The 10777-nt window shown below is 32.4% G+C and overlaps 1 protein-coding gene across 1 annotated transcript; it reads right to left on the reverse strand.

Moving 5' to 3' along the window:
- Positions 1 to 257: 257 nt before the first annotated feature.
- LOC127722226 (uncharacterized) lies at positions 258 to 8808 on the reverse strand. The gene is made up of 6 exons (XM_052229123.1): positions 8185 to 8808; positions 7257 to 7511; positions 6199 to 6336; positions 4936 to 5329; positions 2944 to 3028; positions 258 to 266 (listed from the first exon to the last, which is right to left on the reverse strand). Exons 1-6 carry the CDS (start codon positions 8345 to 8347, stop codon positions 258 to 260), a joined length of 1044 nt encoding a protein of 347 aa, XP_052085083.1. The 5' UTR covers positions 8348 to 8808.
- Between the last annotated feature and the right edge of the window lie 1969 nt (positions 8809 to 10777).

The raw sequence follows: 10777 nt of genomic DNA on the forward strand, positions 1-10777 counted from the left end.
GTTTAATTTTGGACCCTGATTTGGACCAACTTGAAAACTGGGCCCAAAAATCTAATATTTAAATACAGGTTTAGATTCAGCATTTGAAAGAACCCTATATATATTTAATTTATGTTGAAATGAAACACAGGTTAATTTTATCCATAATGTTTTCTGTGCAAAAGGAAATAACTCAAACTGGATAAATAGTTCTCTAAAATAAGATATGATGCAATTTTTCAAATTATAATCAATATAATAACAACAACCAGTGATGACTAAGTTCTCTAAAATTAGATATCATTTATCACTCAAACATTGCTAGAATCGGCATATCAAAAAACCAAAGAATTCAATTTTTGATGAAATTAACCAAAAGTGTTATTTAGGACCCTTTGGACCTCAATGTGATATTATCTTATTAATAATGAAAAGAAATACAGGTTTAGAATAAGCATTTAAAAGAACGCTATATATATTCAATTTATGTTGAAATCAAACACAGTTTAATTTTGGTTCCCAATTTGGACCAACTTGAAAACTGGGCCCAAAATCAGAAATCTAAATATATGTTTATTAATAGACAATATAAGCTTAGTTTTTAAAGGAGTTTACTCCATCAAAAAAAAATATATATATAGCATTCAGAAAATTAGTTTTTACAGAATAACAAACAAACTTGCCACAAAATTCTACAAACAATTTACCAAAGAAAAGAAGAAAAAAATCCAAAATTTTATTTATCATTAATACAATTTCATTTCAAAATATATAAAACTTATCAGTAACAAGAAATAATTGTAACAGAATGCTGTTACGAAATCTCCCAAACAAAGCTCCAATAATTCGTCATTCCCATTGTCCCTTGACATTGGGCAATGTCCAGTACAAATTGGTTTATGATATGCATTAGTGACGCCTATGGATTGACCCTGTATGTCATTCAAATCTTCTTGAAATTAAGAACAGGAATTTATTTTTTATGGTTTAGGGGTGGAGATCTCGACCGTTTACAGGTTCTCAAAAGGGGGGGGGGGGGTGATCCCCAGGGGACTCTACCTTTATTTCATATGATTTTTTTTTGTCCTGTACAAGAATATATATGGTTTAGGGGTAGGGATCTTGACCATTTACAAGTTCTTAAACAGGAGGGGTGGGGTGACCCCAGAGGACTCGCCTTATATTTCATTTGATTTGTTTTATTGTCCCATTCAAGAATATATATGGTTTAGGGGTGGGGATCTCGACGGTTTACAAGTTCTTAAACAGGATGGGGTGGGGTGACCCCAGGGGACTCGCCTTTTATTTCATTAGATTTGTTTTATTGTCCCATTCAAGAATATATATGGTTTAGGGGTGGGGATCTCGACTGTTTACAAGTTATCAAAAAGAAGGGGGGTGGGGGTGACCCCCATGGACTTCCGCTATATGTCATTTGATTTGTTTCATTGTCCAATTCTAGAATATATATGGTTTAGGGGTAGGGATCTTGACCATTTACAAGTTCTTAAACAGGAGGGGGTGGTGGTGACCCCAGGGGACTCGGCTTATATTTCATTTGATTTGTTTAAATGTCCAATTCTAGAATATATATGGTTTAGGGGTAGGGATCTTGACCATTTACAAGTTCTTAAACAGGAGGGGGGTGGGGTGACCCCAGGGGACTCGGCTTATATTTCATTTGATTTGTTTTATTGTCCCATTCAAGAATATATATGGTTTCGGGATGGGGATCTTGACCGTTTACAAGTTTTCAAAAAGAAGGGGGTGGGGGTTTCCGCATGGGGATCTTGACCGTTTACAAGTTTTCAAAAAGAAAGGGGTGAGGGTTACCCCAGGGGATTTCATCTCAATTTCATTTGATTTGTTTTATTGTCCCATTCAAGAATATATATGGTTTAGGGGTGGGGATCTCGACTATTTACAAGTTATCAAAAAGAAGGGGGGTGGGGGTGACCACCATGGACTTCCCCTATATATCATTTGATTTGTTTTATTGTCCCATTCAAGAATATATATGGTTTAGGGGTGGGGATCTCGACGGTTTACAAGTTCTTAAACAGGATGGGGTGGGGTGACCCCAGGGGCTCGCCTTTTATTTCATTTGATTTATTTTATTGTCCCATACAAGAATATATATGGTTTGGGGGTGGGAATATCAACCGTTTATAAAAGCACATTCTCAAATTGAAAAGGGGTGGGGGTAAGAATATATATGTTTCAGAGATACTTAATTATCTACAAAATGTCTAATAATGAACAGTAAATTTCAAATTTCATTTATAACAGTCCTACTAGTAAGTTTCAAACTTTATATATACAGTCCTACATATCTTATCAAGAAACAGAAAATTTTCAAATAAATCTGTCACTCCAATGATATTATATGTTAAGATATAACCCAGATCTAATTAATAATTAATTATGTAATTAACTTCAAAATGTCTAATAATATAGCTTATCATCATTACCACTTAGGAAATAGATAATTTTCAAATAAATCTGTCACTCCAATTTTTATTGCGAGATAAGACATTATGCTTAGTCATAAAAAAGATAACAAGAGTAAAATATTTAAAAATTCCACTTTTGAATATTAAAAATGGCAATAACTCACAAAGGAGATATATTAATATCTTGAAAATTGAACTAGACCTTCATTAAGTCCCAGGAAACAACACATTCAAATTTGAAAAAAAAATTTGTTAAAGCGTTGTCATGTTATTGTGCTGACACTGTTTGGCAGCCGCCCGTAGGCCCGCCCAGCCGTCCGCCGTACATCACCATTTTAATAACCAATATTTCCTTCCAAAATCAGGTTAAAAATCACTGTATCAGTTTTCAAATTATTGTTTAGAAACCTAAAATGACAGGTCACAAACATTATACTATGTTTATGTTACATGGGGTAAAATAAAACAGGAAATACACAGTATATATAATATATAAGCTGTAACACAATACCTTGTTAACCCAGGTATAACCTTCATACTTCTGAAGAACTGCAGCTGAAACTCTTGCTTTTAATGAGCTGGTTCCACCATATGATCTACAAAAAGAAATTTCACAGTTAATATTGTAAAGCAGCTGTCAGAAGATTAAATTAGCTAAAATTATTATAAAACTGTTTCAGGGGGAATAACTGTTCAAACATTTTTGAATTGTTCACTTTTGTTTCATAAGATCTCATATTAGTTTTTAAAATTTTGAAATTATATCTTTAAAAGTTTTGGAGTTGAATCACAAAACCTTTGCCACCTGTCGTCTCCTAGGCCTGCCCCCCTCATATCAAAAATTTAATTTTATAAAGTGAAACTTAAATTCATGTTAAACCGTTTGCACTGTTGGTTATTTTTTGTTTATACAGTGATATCAAAATGAAGGATTGTTTTTTTAGAATATGCTAATGATCATAGTTTAAAAAAAGAATTCTGCTAAGTCAGTTTTCAGAGAAAAAAATTCTGAAATAGTCAATTTTCTAATAACAGATAAACAGCAATCATCTCCCTTTGAAATTGAAAGAATTCTATTTTGTATTGCTATGTTTATATTCATTTTCTTTGTGTTTGATGTTGGAATCATTTTGGGATGTTACTGAAAGGTTATAATCAATGTTTTTAGTTACTGACCTATTTTTTGGAGCCTTGCTTGCAGCTATATTGTTGAAGTTTTCATTGCTCTGTGTTGAGCCTAAATCTACAAGTTGGCTTGATCTTTTCTTGTAATTTTCTGTCTCTAACTGATTACGCAGGTTCTTATTTGTCAATGGTTCACCTTTTGGGAGATGTTTATATCTGAAATGATATCAAAGAAAATAGTTGAAATGTCATACATTATATGAATGTTGATTTATGGCAATGTTTCAAATTGATCTATACTGTACAATTTTATTTACCTGTCCATTTAGTTAAATAGCTTGCTTGAATATTCCTAAAGAGGCTGAACTGTGTTATTCATTATGTATTGTAATGCATTTTTTTTTATAACAAGGATTTTGATTGGACAACATTACATATCTTCAGGGGGTAAAACTAATGATCTACCTGTTGGATGAAATTTTTTGCGCTGTGCCACAGATGACATTTCCAAAATATAAAAACAACAAGAATGTGTCCCAAGTACATGGATGCCCCATCCGCACTATCATTTTCTAAGTTCAGTGGACCGTGAAAATGGGACAAAATCTCTAATTTGGCATTCAAATTAGAAGGATCATATCATAGGGAACATGTGTACTAAGTTTCAAGTTGATTGGACTTCAACTTCATCAAAAACTACCTCAACCAAAAACTTTAACCTGAAGCGGGACAGCCGAACGGACGAACGGACGGATGAACGAACCGACATATGGACGAACGGACGCACAGACAGACCAGAAAACATAATGCCCATAAATGGGGCATAAAAATTTATTGAGAAAATAAGACTTGTGCATAACAATAACTGTGTTGTATTTGAATATTTGCTGATGGTTTTATCTTACATTTTTCAGTCACCCGAAAACTCATTTGGTGATAGTAACATCACAGATGGAATAGTCCATTGGCAAGTATTCAAATACAACACAATTATTGGACAATTCCAGGAAAAAATGTTCTTCAATTAACCATTACAAGTCTTTTTATTGTCTGTAAATTATTTTGGTCCTAATGGTCCTATAATTGTATTTACCTGGAGAAAAACCTTTTGTTTTTGTTTGTTTTATAGAATGAGAGGATGTAGATATAAGAAGATGTGGTATGAGTGCCAATGAGACATCTATCCATCATGTACTTGTTTTATTGTATATTGTTTTTTTTCTGCATTTATATGACAAAATTGGTTGTCAGCATTTAAAATAGCAATAACAGCTCCCAAACTTAACTTTTGTTCTGGCATATATCACTCATAATAAAAATATAAAAAAAAACGTTCATATATATGTATAACATCCTTCAAATTTTAAAAAATTCAAACCTGTATGGTGAGGGTTGCTTGGAATATGTGCACCAATCCCCAGAACAGCCTGAATGGTCTCCAAAGAGGTGTGGAACTACACTGTCTAATCTTTCACAAAGTTCATCCTCCTTTGACTGTTTTGAACTTATAGCATACATATAGCATATAAGTATGTAAGGAATAACTCCTTTCCCCTTCAGCTCTCTGTACTTCTTTGCTGCTGCATACAGTTGTTTTGACAGATTTTTCTTGACATGGTTCTTGTCGTCTCTTTTTTTAATTTTTTCAAATTTTTGCTTCCATGTTGTTGTAGAGTCATTATCTGCGTGAATAATGCCAACTGTGCACCCTCTGTCGTCCATCCTAGTAACCATGGATAAAGCCATGTCAGGTTCCATGCCTTTACTTGACCCTGTAACAAAAAAGGACATTGTAATTAATACAATTAATTACGTGAGAACTGTTTTGGATGACTGAAACATATTTCATCTCCCTTCTTATAACTTACAAAACTAAATTATTTGACATTGTAGTCTAAGAATAAGGTCATTTAAAGGTCATGGTGGTACACAACACACATACTTGATTTGTAAGCGCATAGCCATAAGGCGGTGTTATGACTATGCAATCATAAACCAAATATCATTGTCCTTTTTTCAAGGACCAAAACAAAAAGTTATGTTTTTGTAACTGTAATAATTAAAACTAGACTCATTGAGATGGAAGCCATCTCTGTGGGCCTCGCTGTGAATAATGTGTGGAAATTTGTTTGTATCTTTACCATTATGGTCATGTGATTGTCAACAGAACCAAAGTTTTTTTACCTTGACCTTTGACCTATGAAGCTGTACATACATAAAGACACACCCTCTGGTGTTGGTTAATATACATGTTAAGTATAAACTTTGAAATCATAATGGTTCTGAAGATATAGAGCAGACACAATCTTCACCATAGGACATGGGTTGTCAACTGAAACCCAAGTATGAAATCATAATGATTTTCTAGATATAGAGGGGACACAACTTGTTACAGACGGACAGACTGGTCACTATAGGGCAACCTCCATTCGGCAAGATCGCTATAAAAAATTATTAGTTACAAATGTATGTGCTAGCTATAGTTACGACTTGTGATATTCGTATTGTTGTCTGGATGACTAATTTGCATAAACTAAAACAGATTGTGGATATGATGACGTTTTCACAGAAGGCTGGATTAACCTTAAATCTTTGGATTTTGCAGGAAAAAAACGTTTTAAAAAAATTGTTGTTTGTGTACCTTGCCAATTACTGTTGCATTGATGATTTGGAATTGTTTCCTTTCTTCCCAAATGATGCTGGCATATACTGCAAAGTTTAGTTCTTATATCATAGTCTAGAATTTTCCCTGTCTTTACACCAACTAGACTGGAATGTCCTGAAATATACGAATTCCGTGTCCTTTTTAGTCACATAAGAAAAGGTCAAAAACAGTTTCTGATAATTGTATTCAAAATAGAAAAAAAAGGATAATGTTTGCAAATATAACTTATAAGGTTTATCTATATGACACAGATGTAAATGTGAGTTTTGCTTAGCTTTTTTTTGCTGTTTAGCCACAAGTTACAAATAAACCTAAAAATTTCAATGTCAGGTATCTGTTCCAATATCACAATCTACCTTATTACAAAATTTCATTGAAATAAAATAGTAGCTGAGAAATGGACCTTTAATTAGGCCATTAGTTTTCTTGTTTGAATTGTTTTACATTGTCATTTCTGGGCCCTAAATAGCTGACAATGCGGTATGGACTTTACTCATTGTTGAAGGCTGTACATTGACCTATAGTTGTTAATTTCTGTGTCATTTAGTCTCTTGTGGAGAGTTGTCTCATTGGCAATCATTATGAATCATACCACATCTTCTTTTTTATACTCAACACATTACTGTAGGGTAGAATGGCCTACTTTTTAGTGAACCCCAATGTGCAGTACTACTAGTTATTCATATGGTATATCTATTGATCAAATATCATTGGTCTACCATGTACAGTAGGTGAGATATGGACTTAAACATAAAAACTTAACTAAAATTGGGAGGAAAGGACAGATAAACAGAGGGACAAGGGTAAACCTAAATTTACCTATGATTTTCATAGTTGGAACCTAAATAGTTATTTTAGACGAGTTTATTGATGTGTAAACCTGACAGAATTAAAGACTAACATGCATATTTTAATTTTTACATAAAGTCCGTCTGACTTGATTCAGTTTATATGCAATTCGGTAACCTAGTGAGCACACATCAATAAACTCTTCCACTTTTATTTCTATAATATTACTGATGTTGACATGATACCTGTGTTACTGTTATATTGCCAACCAGAGCCTCTTGTTTGCCAACCAGCATCAAAACTGCATTCTAATTCATCACTTGGGGAAATAGCTTTTTCTTCTGCACTAGCAGTTTTACAGGAATCGGATGCCTCATCCATAAGTGACAATGCTATACATTTCTCCTCCTTTTTCAGTGTCTTGAGATCAGGTGGGGGTATGTTACATGTGCTGAGAAAATTCACAACATGATCAGGACCCATTCCAGAGTGCATCATTGCTGAAATCATTATGATTTACTATGATTACCACCTACATACTGCATATATATATCTTTATCAATTAAATGCATTACAATTCAATAATAGAGCTCAGGTGACAATTGATAGCGCTACAACCTAGTGAGCTCACAAAATTCAATGTCAAAATTCATTATGACTTTTTTAATATTCAAGCAGAAATACATAGAAATTATAACTTCCTTACTTAAATTAATTTAAGGCCATCTTTAATAAATTATTGGTTTGCTGTTTACCAACTAGTGTGGGTATAAAGATAAGATTTTTTTTTCTTTTTTTAATAATGCTTAAAACCCTCTTAATTCAAAATAGTGTTATAAAAATAGAATAAAAATTTTCATCCCCGAAATGAGAAAATCTTTTTCTTAGTTTACTTAGGCAAGTTTTTAATTAGAAAGAACAATATATACAGCCCCTGCAGTGATTTGTAATAGCTACGCTGTAAGCCATAGACATATTAGCAATCCTTGGTGTAAGCAACACTGTAAATAATAAATTACACTACATAGTACACAAATTTGAACACCCCATACCCATGTCATGAGTTTGAAAGAAACTACTTTAAAAAACATACGTGTCAGGATGATAAATAAAATAGAATTAATAATCTAACTTTCCTACTTTTTTTCTTACAATAAAGCTTTTTGCACATACCAAGAGCAACTTTTGAGTTGATATCAAATGCGCCTTTTTCATTCCGCTTGCCTGTAGATACCAGTTTCATACCAGAGCATATCTGACATACCACCTCCAAAAGACTACCTAAGCCGTACCTGTAAGATAAAAATTGAATATACTGAAAGGTAGCTGATATCATTTTGTTTTATCGTGAGGCCAAACTTAAAATATATGTTGTTTCCCCTTTTTAGACCCAAATTTTATATAGTGGGTAAGTACTGGGTAGGTACATGTACAAAAATGTACCTGAAGGTTCATGTAGGAAAAATATCTTATTTAATATTTATGAAAGGAAATTTACAAAAATGTCATGAAATTTACATTTTTTATTATTTATCAAGAGACTTGAAAGAAAACAACTACATTTTGTATTTCTATTTAGAATGTCAAAACAAAACTTTTTGAGTAGGGACATTTTTCTTGTGTAGGTTGCATTATATAAGGGGAAGGGAAAAGAAACAAAATTCCGGTCTCACTAATTAGGGACAAGAAGAATTTTAGCGACAAGAAGCGACAAGAAGAAAAATATTAGCGACAAGAAGAAAAAAATAGCGACAAGAAAGTTTATTTACTATTAAAACAATAGATTTATAGAAAATAAATCATCTAATTATACTAGGGATCCATAAAAATTGAGAAAAATGGTATTTAAAATTTAAAAAAAAAATTAAAAATTACCCCCCTTTTTTATCCAAACTTTCGTGTATACCTTATGTTTTTGATTAATAATGTTAATATTTGTACCTTTTATCCTGTTATGACAGAAAAATTTGTGTCATGAATATATGGATATCTATTTTTCTTTTTCCTTTTTGGGCTGCTTGTTTGTTATCTATATCAACCACACTTGCAATAAAATGCATTAGTATTAAAAAAAAACATACTATAGATTCTTTATCTACGTATTCTTTAAGAACTTAAATAGTTCTCGTTAAATTTTCTTTTTTTTTATCTCATTGTTTGTATTGTATTATGAAAAATTATTGATGTTGTAATGTTTATGCCCTTTGGGGCCCATAATTGGAAATAAAAATATCTTATCTATGTATTGCCCTTTTTTATCTAAAAGTCTGAAATAAATCAAGATTATATTATCTTATAATTTGGTTTTAATCTTTGATATATCAACCATGCCGACTCTACATCAATATTGATTCATTCATCTATACACTATGTTGCTATGTTGTAAATTGAAGGTATATTATCTTAAACCTTTTCTTGACAATAAAAAAACAAAGTTTATAAGAACTCTTGTTTCTCATATATTAAAACAAGGATTTGTATACCAATCTTTGATTAAAACAAGACAATTTAATGTATGTTTCAAAAATTATTTATTTATTTAGAATAATCAATATTTAGATTTTTTACGCTAAATTTGTTTTCTTGTCATTAAATTATACTTCTTGTCACTAAATTATTCTTCTTGTCGCTAATTTGTTTCTTCTTGACGCTTCTTGTCGCTAATTATAGTGAGACCAAATATTCTATTTATATAAGATGTGGTATGATTTCCAATGAGACAACTCTCTAAACAAATCTCAACAAGAGACCAAATGACACAGAATTTAACAACTATCGGTCAGTCAGGGCCTACAAAAATGAGTAAAACCCATATCGCATAGTGAGCTAAAATGTATAATAGGCAAAGAAACAATCGCTGTCCTGTTAGTATTGATTTCCTACAAGGGTTTGGATTGAGAGAAAAATTGTAAAGATTTCTGCCAGCAGGACATATTTGAAAGTGAATTGCAATCATATTCCTACAACCTTCACATTGTTTTGATAGTTTGTAAAAAATGAAGGGGTGCTAAAAATTATTGTTTACCTCATTTCACCTACTATATCCTTCAGATGGAGTGGGGTGTTGCATCTGTTGCAGAAGAGTTGTTCCGCTAGCACTTCCAACTCAACAACCCTCCTGCCTTCATTCCATAAGATGTTTTTACTGTGTCCGATATCAGTTGAAACAGTAACATTGGAGGCTATGTTCTCAACTGATACCGGTGTCTCTTGAATCATTGTCGGTTATCCCCTCGTACCGTAATCATGGTCTCCCCATTGAGTAAATTTATCTCTCTCGTTCAAAGTGTCCATCCTTTTAGATTTTTTGAATCTGTCGTTCTTAATAAACTGACCGCGAACACGAAGGCGGTCGCAGTCGTCTGCCATTTTCTTTGTTTACCTTGTCTACCGATTGCGTAAAAAAAGAATCGGAACCGATTTTAATTACGCAAAATGCACGTGCTATAATAGGTCATGTGATACCCGTCCGTCTCTACCTTAAGGAAGAAAAAAACACAATAAGCATATGTTATAAATTTTCGATTTAAACATTTGTTTTAACTCTTATTGGTATAACTGCAATTTATAAGCCTCTTCTACCTTACAGACTTTCTACAAATCCTCATTTTTTGTTAAAAAATCATGTAAATATAGTGTTTTTTACTTAAAAACTTTCAGATTTAAGAAATTTCTCCATCCTGATAGTCTTGTTTTCTATTATATTTTTTTATCGAATACAAAGCTCTTATATATTTTCATTACTGTAAAGATTAGTCACAGACCT

Source organism: Mytilus californianus, unplaced genomic scaffold (assembly GCF_021869535.1).
Source record: "Mytilus californianus isolate M0D057914Y unplaced genomic scaffold, xbMytCali1.0.p SCAF_12, whole genome shotgun sequence".
In the NCBI taxonomy this organism is placed as follows: Eukaryota; Metazoa; Mollusca; class Bivalvia; order Mytilida; family Mytilidae; genus Mytilus; species Mytilus californianus.

Excerpts from the sequence above, each read along its gene's own strand:
- LOC127722226 (XM_052229123.1), bottom strand. The coding sequence starts at position 8,347 with ATGATATCAGCTACCTTTCAGTATATTCAATTTTTATCTTACAGGTAC. Across the intron at positions 6,337-7,256 it reads GCAATATAACAGTAACACAG|GACATTCCAGTCTAGTTGGT; the intron begins GTATCATGTCAA and ends CGTATATTTCAG. Across the intron at positions 3,029-4,935 it reads AAGCAACCCTCACCATACAG|ATCATATGGTGGAACCAGCT; the intron begins GTTTGAATTTTT and ends TTCTTTTTGTAG.